The 15,705-nt window shown below is 33.0% G+C and overlaps 2 protein-coding genes across 4 annotated transcripts; both read left to right on the forward strand.

Moving 5' to 3' along the window:
* The first annotated feature begins 1,572 nt into the window (after positions 1-1,572).
* On the forward strand, positions 1,573-4,404 carry LOC122274236 (thiosulfate sulfurtransferase 18). Of its 3 annotated transcripts, none has more exons than XM_043083255.1 (6): positions 1,573-1,598; positions 3,262-3,342; positions 3,504-3,583; positions 3,715-3,785; positions 3,954-4,007; positions 4,268-4,404. In XM_043083255.1, exons 1-6 carry the CDS (start codon positions 1,582-1,584, stop codon positions 4,388-4,390), a joined length of 426 nt encoding a protein of 141 aa, XP_042939189.1. In that variant the 5' UTR covers positions 1,573-1,581; the 3' UTR covers positions 4,391-4,404. The 3 variants fall into 3 exon arrangements, with proteins under 3 accessions (XP_042939189.1, XP_042939188.1, XP_042939187.1); XM_043083254.1 differs by lacking the exon at positions 1,573-1,598 and adding an exon at positions 2,967-3,128; XM_043083253.1 differs by lacking the exon at positions 1,573-1,598 and having other exon boundaries at positions 3,135-3,342.
* A 2,495-nt stretch (positions 4,405-6,899) lies between these two features.
* LOC122274559 lies at positions 6,900-7,481 on the forward strand. Its single transcript, XM_043083585.1, has one exon. It carries the CDS (start codon positions 6,900-6,902, stop codon positions 7,479-7,481), a length of 582 nt encoding a protein of 193 aa, XP_042939519.1.
* Positions 7,482-15,705: the final 8,224 nt, after the last annotated feature.

Here is a 15,705-nt window from a genome sequence, read left to right on the forward strand (position 1 = left end):
TTCTCTTAACAGTCCTATCTTCATGATTTCTAAGCTCATTAACTACCTCCCTTTCAGAATTAACATGTAAAGACTCAACCAAAGAACCAAGCACATCAAAAACTTCTTGTAATTTTTCAAACATACCTGTAATGGCCTGTTGATGACTATCCAATTACTTCTGGACCATGTCCTGCTGCCTTTGTGACCCTTCTTGTTGAACTCCCAGAGCTCCTCGTGCGCCTTCTGCCATCACAAAATCGATGGCTGCTGATACAAATTGTAATGGGTATTCTACAGATTACCAAGAAATTGATTAACACTACACAAAAACCACATGCACAAACAAGAACAGATTGAATGAAACCCAATTATCACTTTCTTGATTCTTGGAAGAGGCTTTCAAGGAACCTCCAACCTCCAAAACTAACTTGGAAATGAAATCACATTACACTAGCTTCAGTCTTTTATACTAGTTAAAGAATAGGAAATGAAATCGCATTACACTAGCTTCAATCTTTTATACTAGTTAAAGAACAAAACATCAATGTTTTACAATGAAAACCCTACCCAAATCGATTCCCTTACAGTTAAAACCATTATTTCCCTTCCTATTGAAAACGCACAGTATCACTTACTCATTATGTACCGTTTAATCCCCACGACAGACTCCCTTCATCACTTTAAAATGCACAGTTTCACTTATTACTGAAGAGCACCATTTAACCCTTCAATTTCTGGCTTCTTTCTTCTCGTTATTAACTAACTTTCCCTTCATACCCTTACAAATTCACATAGGGGTTTTTTTTTTTTCTTCAAAAGATATTGCATACTATTGCATAGTTACAAAGTTAGGGCCTTTAAATGCTTGAAATGCTCACTACTTTCTTACCCGAAAACAACCAAAAAAGAAAAAACAACATTATTTATAAATAAAGGGGTACTTTCACATTTGGGAAATGGGTAAATTAAACTAAAACATAATTTGGTGGGGGGCGGGTGGGTGGGAGTCTCGGTGGATCCCTAGATCAGTCCTCAAATCAAAGCCCTTGCTTTTTCAAACGAGTTATGTGGCAATGACATGGATTCCTGTTTTATTAGAACCATTCTGTTTATGATATTGGTAGATTTTGGATTATTCGTTTAATCCAATTGAGACATTCTTGAATATGACATTACAAGTCTATAACATTGAGGGTGTGATTTGTACAGTAAATTGAAATGAGATGAGATAAAATAAAAGTTAAAAATTAAATAAAATATTTTTTTAATATTATTTTTATTTTAAAATTTAAAAATATTAAATTATTTATTATACTTTTATAAATATTTAAAAAAAATTATAATAATTATATAATATAAAATAAAATAAATTCAGATAATTTCTCGATCCAAACAAGTTCAAGCATCAGTACCCGGCCACTACCCAGTCCTTATCCACGTAACCATTCTACTGAAAATCTGAAAGACGAGCCGAGTTTGGAAACGGCTGCAGGCCAGCCCACGTTCTCTCTTCAGCTGGTTTTTGGGGGCAAACCAAGGAAACAGCCTGCAGATCTGAAAATCCAAGTGCTATATAGTAAATAAACAGAGTCTATTTAAATGGGCTCTTTAGAAAGGTTGATTTCATCTTCTCTGATACACACAGTACAGGATTGTTTCAGAACTTTCACTTTAGAATTTTAACATGGATTTTTCGTCGGCTATGCTCCCTCGTGTTCTGTTTCTTCTCCTCCTTGTCTTTTGTAGCTCGGGAGCAGAAGTTGTAACCGTTGATGTTCATGCAGCTAAAGATTTTATTTAGTTTTGTTTGAGTATAAATAGATTAAGATATGTATTTAAATATATAAAATGCATTAAAATGATTTTTAAATTTTTATAAAAAGTTAAAAAATTATCAATGATTGATTTGAGATGGATTGAGATAATTTTGTCTTCCTAACACAGATACTGATTCTCTTTTCAAACGTTTGGCTTATTCAAGTTTTGTGACATTCACAGTTAGACTAATGTGACATTTTAAGACTGTTTTTTTTTATTATTTTGAAAAAGAGTCGTTTTAGATACAATTTTAGAATGTGTAAGTTATGATCACTCTCTTTAAAAAAGAGTCTAATCTATTTTTAAAAAAATTATTTTTTTATATGAATCTCATATTTTATATTTTTTTTATAAGAAATGTGTAAAATTTATATATCTTAAAACAAAATATCAACTTTATTTTGATAGGTACATCTGACATGACATGTCCCGCATAATGATATATAGTTGCAAAGTTGAGTGCATTAAATGCTAAAAATGCTCATCAAACTACTTACCCAAAAGCAAAAGAGAAAAAGAAAACCTAATTGCCAATGTGTATCATAGTAATTATATGTTCTTATAACTCAAACCGTTTTTGCAAAAAAAAAAATGCCATTCACATATGGGCGCTTCTTCTTTTTTTTTTTTTTTTTTTTTTTTTTCTGTTCCTTCAAAAGATATTGCATACTAATTCATGGTTAGAATGTTAGGGCCTTTGAATGCTTGAAATGCTAACTACTTTCTTAACCGAAAGCAACCACAGAGAGAAAAACAACATTATTTAAACAGAAGTCTTTTTCAAACGAGTTATCTGGCAATAGTAAGCATGATGTCATGGATTCCTGTTTTATTGAAAGCATTCTGCTTATGATATTGGTAGTTTTTGGAATATTCGTTTAACCCATTTGAGACATTTTTTAATATGAAATTATAAGACTAATATTATCAGAAATTTTTTGAGCTAAAATGAAATAAATGTTAAAAATTAAATAAAATATTATTATAATATTATTTTTATTTTAAAACTTAAAAATTTTAAATTATTTATTATATTTTATATGAAAATTTAAAATAATTTATAACAATTAAATGAGATAAAATAAAATAAAATAAATTTAGATAATTTTTAAATCCAAAAATACCTTAAGCTTCGGTACCCGGTCCTTATCCACGTCTTTCTACAGGAAGTCTGAAACATGGGAGTTTGGAAACAGCTGCAGGCCAGCCCACGTTCTCTCTCTTCAGCTGGTTTTTGGGGGCAAACCGAGGAAACAGCCTGCAGATCTGAAAATCCAAGTGCTATATAGTAAATAAACACAGTTTATTTAAATGGGCTCTTTAGAAAGGTTGATTTCATTTTCTCTGATACACACAGTACAGGATTGTTTCAGAACTTTCACTTTAGAATTTTAACATGGATTTTTCGTCGGCTATGCTCCCTCGTGTTCTGTTTCTTCTTCTCCTTCTTGTCTTTTGTAGCTCGGGAGCAGAAGTTGTAACCGTTGATGTTCATGCAGCTAAAGATTTTATCAAGTCTGGGTGTAAATATCTTGATGTTAGGTACGTAAAGGGTGCTCTTTCTTTCATGCTCAGACCCATTTCTTCCTCAAATTAGTTAATTTCATGGATGTGATTTACAAAAATTAAAAGGATCTGGACTCTGAACCTTAAGTTCTATTCTTCCTGGAATAAGTGTGGAACTTTATTTAATTTGCAAATAGGACGGTGGAAGAGTACAAGAAAGGGCATGTGGGTGCAGACAAGATCTTCAACATCCCTTACATGTTCATTACACCAGAAGGTAATTTAAATCTCTTACCATAAGCAGCCCATTTACAAGGGGATTTTTTCTTTTAAAATTGTTTTGCTTTGCAATTCGGTATCTTTAACCAAGTAATGGAAATTAATCTATAAGATGATTTTGGCACTTAGGTAGGGTGAAAAATCCTCAATTCTTGGAGGAGGTTTCTTCAGCTTGCAACAAAGAGGATCATCTTATTGTGGTAATTTTGCTTGTTTCTTGTATTATCTCTTACCCGTCTGACCATGGAAAATTTAGAATTTCTTTTGAAAAATCCATCATAAAATTACCTTAATATTTTGAACACCTATAGTCTTATTTTATACATAACCTAATTTCGTTTCTCTGGTGGATGTCATGATCTACATAGGGTTGTCAAAGTGGGGTGCGGTCTCTGTATGCAACATCTGATCTGCTTACCGCTGTAAGTTTACTAGAACCAAATAAAAGATGTCTTTACAATAAGTGGGCAGGTTTCATATTAAATCAACAAAGGCTGCTAAAATATCATAATTTCCTGAATCTCTAAAAGAACGTTCATCTTGTTTAGTTGAGTTATGACTTATGAGTCTATGACCAAATTCTGTTGTCCCAAATCCCCTACTTGGTCCTCTTGTTATTTGTTAAATGGTTTTTCTAACTCCCCACTAAGTCCCATATATGAATTGGTCTTTTAAATGACAGGGTTTTAAGGATGTGAGTAACATGGGAGGAGGCTATCTTGCCTGGGTGGAGAGTGGGTATCCTGTGAAAAAGCCAGAAGCTGAGAATGTATCTCTTCTGCCAAAGCCAGAAGCTGAGCTTTGATTGTATATAAATCAGTAAGCAAAATACTAAGTGATGTATGTAGTTAATTTGGTTTGTCAAGTTAGATAATAATGCTTCTCAAACACTTTAACAACCCGTTGCAGACCTATTTTGATTTTGCTTTGACCATAGGCATAATGAAGTATATTTTGGGGATGCCAACTATAATTTGGACATTCTTTTATGTAAACATGTGTTGGGTTTTACTGATCCAAAGTTTCCCCTACCATGTTTTTGGCTTGGAGAATTGGCAGTTGGATTGAAAGATCAATGTTTCAATCTAGGAAAAAATACTGCTCTAGAATATATATATATATATATATATGCAATGCCCTGCAAATTCTCTTTCAAAGAGCTTGACAAATGCTGTTCCTACTCTCTATCCCAGAAAAAATGAAGTTAGGCAGATGATGCAGAACCGTGTGCCATATACAACTGCCAAGGAGTTGGTCAAAACTCAACAATGTGCTTCGCCTTTAGTCCAATGATATGGAACAAATTTCAATTGAAGAGGTAACCACATCTTGGATTCCATTGCATTACAATGGATTTAGCATAGTGATGCATTAACAAATAATGTGCAGTCACTAAATAAAATAAAGTTAAACGGCCTAAGAATGTATACTTTAGTGGGTTTTCAAGACATTGGATTTTGAAATATTTGGTTACACCCTTTTTCATTGGTTAATTAGAGTAGAGCCAATATAAAATCTCCATTATGAAAGATTTAAGGCGATATTTGGCTTAGGAAAATTTTTTAATTTTATTTTAATAAGTTTCAAACTTTCAAATCAAACATTTTCAAATTTGTTCAAACTTTCAAATCAAACATTTTCAAATTTAAGAAAAATACACTATTTTAACTTTTTCATCCAATCATTTCTCAAGTAAAAAAAATAAAAACCATTTTTACAAATATTAAAAAGACTTAAAAAATTATAGGATTTACTACATCTACACAAAGCCCTTTACAAAAAGCATAACTACACATGACGTGGCAAGTCAATTTAAAAAAGGATACTGTTACTAGGCCGTCCAATGTGTTCTACTAGACGAACCCCTAATACAAATTCTACTTCTTTTGTTTTTTCTTTTTCTTTTAATCATTTTTTAAATATATTTAAACATTTTATTAAAAAAATCAGAAATTCACTAATAATCAAAATGAAGAGGTAAAACCATGTGACAAGTTAGCCTTTTCTTTTAAAAATAAACCAAAATGGCAAGGGGTTTGAAAATAAAAGGGTGCTGCTATATTGCCTCCTCAAGATGCCTCCTAGTGCATTTGGTTTTTTTTAATGTAAAAAAAAAAACACATAAATATATTGGTGGTAATTTTTTTAAACATTAAAATTAAATTAAAATGCACTAGGGAAAACTTCTTGAAATGAATGGAGGAAGATCAGTGGGATTCTGGAGGTATATGAAAAGGCTTCTGGTCAGAGATTAAATAAGCATAAAACGACATTCTTGTTCAGTCCAACAGTTGCTAGTGAAATGAGAAAGGCTATTATCAAAGATTGTGGAGCTAAAGAACAAAATAACTCCGAGAAATATCTAGAATTGCCAATCATGGTTGGTAGATCGTACCAAGCTTTCAGCATTGTGAAAGAATAGGGTATGGAAGAAGTTGAGTAATTGGAAGAATCAGTTTCTATCACCTTCAAGAAAAGAAGTATTACTTAAGGCAGTCGTTCAAGTAATTCCAACCTATTATATGAGTCTGTTCAAGTTGCCAAAAAAGTTGAGTGACGAGATAGCTTCTTTAATGTCAAAATTTTGGTGGGGATTTAAGTAAAGCGAGAACAAAATTCAGTGGAGAAGTTGGGCAAAGATGGGGTGGTCTAAAAATGATGGGGGACTGGGTTTCAGAGAGCTTGAAGCCTTTAATCAAGCTCTTCTTGCAAAACAGTGTTGGAGAGTAATGATGAAACCCCATTCTATGGCAGATGTGGTACTTAAAGAGAAATATTTCAGATATACTGATGTGTTGCATGCTCCCTTAGGATTTAGACCCTCAGTTATTTGGAGAAGCCTATGGAATGCAAGGGACTTGTTGAGGGAGGGATTGGTTTGGAGAGTGGGAGATGGAAGGAGTATTAAGATTTAGAAGGATAGATGAGTTCCAAGGGCTGTTACCTTTAAAATTCAATCCCCCATCAGTATTTTGCATGCTGAGGCAAAGGTGGAGCAACTAATTTCAGTTGAGAGAAAAGAATGGAATGTGGAGCTAGTGAAAGAAGTGCTAAATGAAGAGGAAGCAGAAATAATATGCAAATTGCCTATTAGTCTCTCGAGATTACCAGACAAGCAGATATAGGCATATTCAAAAAATGGCTTGTTCACAGTTAGAAGTGCATATCATGTGGAAATCAATAGAAAAAGAAGGGAGAGAGGGGAGATGTTAAATAAGTCAGGAGAGGTGTGGAGAAAGGTGTGGTTATTAAACATACCAGGGGTAGTTAAAGTATTTGTTTGGAAGACTATGTTGAATTGTCTGCCAACAAAAATGAATTTAATGAAGAGGTCTGTTGTAAAGGAAGCTACCTATACAGTTTGCTTGAATGAAAATGAAACTGTCTGTCATGCCTTATGGAGTTGCAGGGGGGCAAGTGATGTATGGGCTTGTGAGAGGAGTCCAGTGCATAAATGGTTGAGTGGGGAAAGGGGCATGTTTGAGCTCTGGTCAGACTGGTTTCTAAAGCTGTCTCGATATCAATTAGAAATTATGGCTGTGGTAATGAGGAGGATATGGCTGAGAAGGAATGGCTTGGTGTTTGATAATAAGCTTGTAGGGCCAAATGAAGTGTTTAACCAAGCTGTTCAATGTTTGACAGATTTTCAGTTGGCTCAAGTGAAGCAAACCAGTAAAGCAAACAGTGGTGTTCCTATAAGCAACAAGGCTACTCATTGGAAACCACCTCTGGGTGAAGTATTGAAGGTTAATTGGGATGTAGCATGGAAGACTAAGGAAGACAGGAGTGGAAGTGGGGTGGTGATCCAAGACAATAGTGGGGAAATAATTGCTTCTCTCTGCTGTCCTAGAACAAAGGTGCAAGATGCAATGGTAGCTGAGGTGTATGCACTATAGAGGGCCATGAAATTGTGTGCTGAACTGAATTTCAGAAAGGTTCAATTTAAAGGTGATGTTTTATCTATTGTGAATGCTGTGAATAGCTCTGATGGGTGTTGGGAGAGACACGGGCATGTAATTGAAGATCTTAAAGATACATTAAGGAAGAGGATAGGCTGGTCTGTGGTATATGTTAACAGATGCTGTAATAATGTGGCACATAGTCTTGCTAAAATTGAATTAAGTATACAAGAGGAGAGGGTGTGGATGGAAGATTGTCCAAAAGAGATTCTTAAGTGTGTAAAGTTTGATAAACTGTGTAACTCAGCAATTACATGAATACAACATACAGGTTTTTCTTCCAAAAAAAAAAATGCACTAGAGGAAAGGCAACTTAACATTTTCTAAATTTAAATGTATACATTTGCCTCACGTTTTCAAACTTGCTGTCATGAAGTAGCCATCTCTGGTCATTGTACTTGTTGCCATGAAGTTGTTGTCCCATCTTGAGCTAATTGGTCGTTGTTAGTATATTTAAGCATATTTTTATGATTTGGTGTATCTTATAATATTGTCATGTTATGTAATTAAAAACACTCGACTCAGGCACTTCTGCGCATGAATTGGGTTGGCATGACAGCTTTGAAATTACGTAACTACTCTGCATATGCACAAAAATATCTATCAATTCACTCAATAAATTGGTTAATCTTCAATTATGCAATTATTTAATAATTAAATAATAACATAAAGTAAATAAATTGCATAACACAAAGATTAGTTACAAAGGAAAATCTTTTAAAAAACTTTTTAAAGGAAAAACCCTACAGGTTAACCAAATCCTGAAAAATCAATTTTATTATTTGAAAATCAAGTTACAAACAAGTTCTCAATTACAAAATCTTGATCAATTGACTCTCTTACTTGGCCGAACAACCCATTTGTCTTTACCACAGCCAGAACCTCTAACAATTTTCAAATATTAACTTTCTCCTAGAACTCCAGTGGCTAAAACGCGACCCATCAATTATCCATCATGGAGGACAATCACATTCTTTGATAGAAACAATATAAAAATTTTCCGAAGAATGTTCTCATCAAAATATGTACTGAAAAGTGCTATAAAAAATATCTAGCTCTGAATCTGTACAAATCTTAACCAATAGAATCTCTCAAATAAATACTTTGAAAGCAATTTTAATTTCAGTAAGACTCTGCTGACTGAGTAAGTTTGTCACAAAGACTCTCATGACGGGATGCTAACATTTACGTTAAATCTTCTCTACAGTAACAGATTAGATAAACTTAATATTGTTATAGATAAAGTCAATAAATAATTTACATTCATCCAAAATATAAACTTAATGATAGGATAAACTCTATCATTTTAATCACATAGTCATATCCAAACTTATCAACTTAGTCACTTAATCCAAGCCAAACTCTTGCATCTACAACATCCCCCCTTGGCAGATTGGTTACAAACTCTTGTATCTACAATCTCTACCTTTGACGGATTGGTGACAAAATAAACTTTGATGAATGTAATATAGACCTGTTAAAACACAACCAGTAGATCAAGAAACTGAGTATTCCAAGCAAATAATCAAGAAAAAAATACTGACATAGAACAATAACTGGGATTAGTACCATCAAAATTCACATGATTTAAAATCTAATTCAAAGTCTAAGTTTATTCTAGTCCAACATCAAAATTATGTCCAGCAAAAATAAACTTAAATGAGACTAACTATTAAGTAAAAGTTTCTAAAGTAATTTTTGAAAACAAGAATTAGTTCTCTCCTTCAATATTATAGATAGTTCTCTCCCTTAATATTAAACTATATTAAACAAAAAAAAACAAAAATAAAAAAATAACTCCCCCTCAACCAATTCATTTCAGCAAATTCATTTAACTCTACCTCAAAAGACGTTCAGCTCCCCCAGAATCTACTTCTATCTCTACTCCCCCTTTTTATCACTAATCTAACAAGGCTTAAACTTCATCATCTTTAGAATTAGAAGAATAAATACCAAGTCTATGTGTGTCTAGACGAGGACACTAAGAAAGACCTTAATTTGACACTGCTAAAACTTCCTCTGATCTTAACTCAAACATGCATTTTGATAAACCTAATGTATGAGTATGAATGCATGTAAAGAGATTACCAAATGCATGAGAAAATTTGATTGAGACAATAAATAAACACTCGGTGAGCATAACATAAAAACCGAAGTGTATAAAGCATTAACCACCAAAAAATTCATCCTAAATACATTGACAAATTAGACATCAACTCACAATATGCATAGATTCACAACCCAAACATCCAAGCCCTAAATCAAAAATCAAAACAAATATCAACACTCCCAAAATACATGTGCGTTGAGCCCTTAAATGAGAATGAAAGAGGATATCGATGTGAAATACACTTATCATGATATAGAATTGTAGATCAAGATGGTCTGGACTGAGTCTTAATCACAAAAAAATCGAATGTGATAAGAGGAAAAGTGAGATACGGTTAGTGCTCGAGAAAGTAGAGTGTTGGGGGTCTAAGTATCAGGGTTTGGGTCGTGTAAGGGCCTGTGGGTCTATCTAAGTGACTTAAGTCACTTGTTGCCTATCCATGCCACACATGGGTGTATGTCTCAGAGTCCCACTGGGACTTAGACATTAAAACAAAGACCCACAGACCCACTCCCACTTTGCCTATCTTTGTTCACATTGAAAACTACTAAAAATGTATACAAGATGTCAGAACATTACATATGTAGAAAACGGTGTTAGAAACCCTAATTGAAAAATTATATCTTTTGCTCGAGCAGCATATCGAGTGCACATCGAGCGAATGGTCAATAAACATTGGCTCAAGTAGTGTGTTGAGTGTAACTCGAGTGAACACTAGAATTTGTGTCTCGGTCGAACCCTTTGTCACATGAGAGTCGAGCAAACTCATGGGTTGAGATTCTCTCACATGAGTTCGCTAGAGCCCATTGTTGAGTGCACCTTAAGCGAACTCACAAGTGGAGCTTTGTTCGAGTGCCAGGTCAAGCGAACTCATGGGTTGTGTCTTTTCTACTCTTGAATTAGGCTCCACATGCAAACCAATGCATATGGTACTTTAGTGTAGGTTGTCCTTCTCCACCTTTTCTTCTTCATTTTTTCTTTGGGTGTTGACCAAAATAGGGAAAAAAATTAGGAAAAGAAAAAGAGTAAAAAATGAAGCAAAGTTAACAAGCTAATTTCTCTTAATTATTTGTCACTTGATGGAATTGATTTGCTTTAATAAACAGAAAAATTACTTGCATGATTATGTAAATTGAGTGATAATGATATGTTAATCTGCAATGTGAACAACCCTATTTCTGAGCTTGTATGAAAATAAAACGTAAGGTATGAAAACTTCAATTTAGCTGTTTAAGCTTGCACAATTGTATGTATGGATTGTGCAAATATGAATTGAGATATTGTGTATGTATGTATAGACTTATAAAATATTCTGCGATGATAGATTTTAGAATTTCATTATCAATTTATTCATCTTCTCTTATTAATTATACTTCAAGAAACGACCCAATATGTATCTGTGGTCATAAAGTTTCATTTAAAACATCAAACACACCATGAACTCTGGGGCGATCATTCTTTAGGTGTCCAAAGTATAATATAGATTTAGAAACAATCTTCCTTACTCTGATGTTTTATAAGCTTGTACAAAATTTTAATATTTAACATACCCGTCATTTGTTTGTTAAGCATTAAGGATCACCATACTGCAATTGTCTCAAATGGACAGATAGCAGTGAAGAAAAGGAAAAGAACTTGTAAACATTGAAACTGAACGTTGTTGTGTGGTTGTTTGTGCACTAACAATTGCTAACAAATCTTTGTTGTTTCAAAACACTACTCTTCATTTGTTTAGGTTGCTTTAGTGGAGCTCTTTAAATACACTAGGATGGAACCATAGAATGCTGAGTATTTAATATTGCACATGCACCTTTTTTAAAATATTTATAACTATATAGAAGTTGAAAAAAGTCTATTGTTATAACTACTATTCAGGTTTATATAATTTGGACCGCACCACAATTTTGTAATGACCATTTGTTTTTGGGCTAAATTACATTGCAAAGATGTTTCTCTAAATTTACTACTTAGCATCAATAGCACATATAATAATGTTTCTTAGAAAAAAATAAAACCCATGTGGGGCTTCAATTTGGTAGAGGGATTTTCCTCCACATATCCCACAGAAACTCTCATTTTTATCATGATTCAGTTAATTGAGTTCAGAATTATATATATGGGTTGAAGTATTAATTGCATCTCTAAATTATAACGGAAACTGTAACATACTTATCAAAAAGAAAAATAAATTAATTGTGAATGAAGATAATAAGTAGTGTTCTTTGTATTAATTAAAAGTACGAGCTTGACATATACAATAATTATAAGCATCAATACACACAATTACACTATATAACATGTTACATGTTTTTTACATGACAAAAAACAACTTCAATCTCCATATAGAAGAACTTTTTTAGCTTTTCGATAGAACTTTCCTAGCTAGTATAATTTGTTGCCTTAAACTACAAGATGAAGAGACATAACTCATTGTAATCTTCATCTCCATATTATCAATAGTCTGGAATCAAAGAAAAAAAGGCTAGCAACTTTACTAGCATTTGATATAAATGAAATAGTTCGCATATTTTAAATCCAAATTATCAATATAATCATGTCTAAAGAATACCTTTAGTCCAAATAACATGGTGAGGAGTAGGGGTGAAAATTTTTCAATATGTACCCAAAAAACCGACTGAACCGAATGGTTCAGTGGATTGGATTGAATTCACCCCTACTCAATCTCGGTCCTTAGTATCTCCAAAATTTGATTTTCAGTCCAATTCCAAGGTGTGATGATTTTGGACCAAAATTGACCAAATTACTTACATATAAATTTTTTAAATATATAATATATTTTTATATAATAGTTTTATTAATTAATTATGCAATTTCCTCTAATCTATCACCATTGACCATATAAAATATAAAATAATATATGCTATTAATTAACTAATATATCTTACAATAAATTATATGATAATATATGTTATTACATGTAGATACATATTCTACTAGATTACTAAGTTATTAACTATTAACATCATAAATATAATTATAATTAATTATTTTTTAATGAGTTAGTTACATAATATTAAAGAGCTTACTTAATTTTGTTTTGATTACTTTAATTAATATTTGTACTAATTTATCTACCAAGAAAAGAAAAGAAGAAAAAATATTCCTAACCCATATGAACCATTGGACTGATTAGACCAATAGCTAACAGTCCAGTTTGATTTAAAAAAGGTTGGACTGAAATTTTCAGTCGGTGACTTCGAATCAGACTAATTACATCCCTAGTGAGGAAACATATCAATATAACCAAGAGATGGCAAACCTAACCAAACATATGCTCAATATCCTTGGAATGAAAAATCAAAACCCCCAGCAACAACTCCATACAGCTCCAATTGTGTCACAGCAACTGGTTATGTTTCATCCATTCCAAGTTGCATCTATGAACATAATATAACAGTTAAAAGCGTTATTTGTAATCATACCAACACCAACATGAAGATTAGAGAGGGTGACATAGTTAAATAAGATTAATTACAATTTCTTGAGTCTCAATTACTGATTAGCCAGACTGGGTTCCACTATACTCCAAAATTCTAGTAGTTTTTCCACGAGGTTAATAATTAGAAAAAGTGTAATTGATGTAACTCGTATCAAAATTAATTGAGATCAAAGTAACCCAAATGATATAATTTATTAGCCAAATAAGAATACAATATAATTTAGATAGTAAGAGGTAATAAACTTGAATGGGATCACTCTTTTGAGTCTCAACCACTGTTTGGACAAATACATTTTTGCACATGTCAACAACTTGGATATCTCCTCCACATAGCTTCAAATCAATAAAAAAAAAAATCAGATTGCAATCTAACAAACAATTGCAAAAAATAACCACTAATGGAATATGTATGCAAAGTTTACCTATATAAGTTTTCCCTCATGAATAACCTTATTTGTCATGGGTTTGCACAAACTCTTCATCCTGGATTCTCTCCTCAAGGATGGTAGTCTACTTTGTCTCTTACAATAACAAAATCGAATATTTTCTTTGAACTCCCAGCTGTAGTTGTATCGACAATTGTAACTGCAACGTTGGAACCAGCTTGGTAGGGTGGTTTGTTGTTGAGGTGGACCTTGATCATTACATATCCTCAACATCTCATCACATGATGTTGTATTTGTTGCGATGTCGTAACATATCTTGCTTATACATGAATATCTACTTACTTCTAGCCTCGCATCAACTAAGTCATAACTATTTCATGTAATAGTATATCTCCTATTTATGTCCTTCCTCTATCAATCCAAGATGTGTTTCTCTGGCAGTAAAAGAAAAATGATATTTTTGAAAATAGTTAATACATACCTACACAATATCCCTCTCATATCAAACAATCCAAATGAACACTTCACCTCACACTCAGCCTCGTTAAAGTATACAAAATGGGTTACCTCATTAATGAAATCATCATCACGAATTTTGCCTTCTACATGGTACGTTACAATTAAAACATCATTTTGGTGTAGAACTGGAAGACAACCGAGCATCCATTTTACTTCTTACTGAACTTCTCTAAATTTAGAGTTCGTGCATAACTCCTGAAATATCTTTTCAAGTGAAAAGCTAGAGATAATGAAAATTGTTACATTGAATGAGTGAAAGTTCACTCCATTTTATTCTTAATCTTCTTCCTCAATGCATTGTCGAACTAATTGACAAATTCTTTTAAATTTGTCTTAGCATTAACATACCCATTGAAAAAAATCCATGCACTCGTTTTGTTGTATTGTACTCATTCTAGCTTAGAAGAAATCTTTCAAGAATACCGATGCCCAGTACTCACACTCAATGTATAAACTCTACAACTAGTTATTCTCTTGCAAGTTGTACATCGTAATTAACAAATCCTAACATTTCTCAAACTCCTTAATGGTTTGAGAGTCATATACACACTTTAGCAGTCAACTTTTCGACCCGGTTTTATATGTACCATGGGAACCATCTCAGATACTTTTTTAATATGTGCCACAAGAAAAATCTATGTCAGTTGTTTGGAAAGACAATAGCAATCGCATTTTTCATTACTCTATCTTGATCTGTTATAATAGTTTTCGAAGCTTTATCATTCATACAATTCAATCAAGTCTAAAACAACCATGTAAATGTTTTTTTATCCTCACTAAAAATCAAATTTGCTCCCAAAAGGATTGACTGTCCATGGTAGTTTACATCCACAAACGGTGCAAAGGGCATCCTATATCTATTCGCCAAATATGTGGTGTCAAATGTTATGATATCACCAAAAATATTTGTAGGTTGTCTTACTTAGTGCATCCGCCCAAAAAACATTATTCAATCTGGAGTCATCATCCAAATCCATTAGTGTAAAAAAGCAATCATTCTTGTATTGCATTCTAGCAAAATACTCACGAGGGGCTCCTGTGCCGCTTTTGGCAAGTCGTAAGTGACGGGCCTTATCAATATAATTACAACAATCTTTTTCTAAGAATGGCAAGTTCTCCTACCCTGTTGTCTCATGAACAAGAGAAGTGAAACTCTTATTTATTCGGATATTAGCCTAGGCATTTGTATCCAACATTCTCTTTACGAATCCGCTCACTTATATATTGCAGTGAAAGAACCTTCATTTTTGTGGACTTAGGTCATGATTGTTTGTATTTTGAATCGTAAACACTTTCAACATCCCATCAATCAATGTAGTATTTATTTTTGTCTTACAGTCTGTCTTTATTGTTGGATGTGGCCTCGCGACATTTGATGTCCTATTCCATGCCTTCACACCACAAACACAATCCAATGTGACATATCTAAAACTCCCATCCACTTCCCTTTTCTCCTTTACGTCATTACCTAAGATCGCATTATTTCCCTTAACTCTTATAATAAGAAACTAATTCTTCTTCGGATTTAAAAACCATCTCCAATTTGGGCTCCTTAATGCTATCACCTCCATGAGTATGCATTGTGATTTGTGTATCCAAAACTTATCATCATCTTTAGATTTAGGATCATAATCAGAGGGCATAGACAAAGTTTCTACCTCCTTGAAGTCAAGTGTGGTCTTTTGA

This window comes from Carya illinoinensis, chromosome 8 (genome assembly GCF_018687715.1).
Source record: "Carya illinoinensis cultivar Pawnee chromosome 8, C.illinoinensisPawnee_v1, whole genome shotgun sequence".
In the NCBI taxonomy this organism is placed as follows: Eukaryota; Viridiplantae; Streptophyta; class Magnoliopsida; order Fagales; family Juglandaceae; genus Carya; species Carya illinoinensis.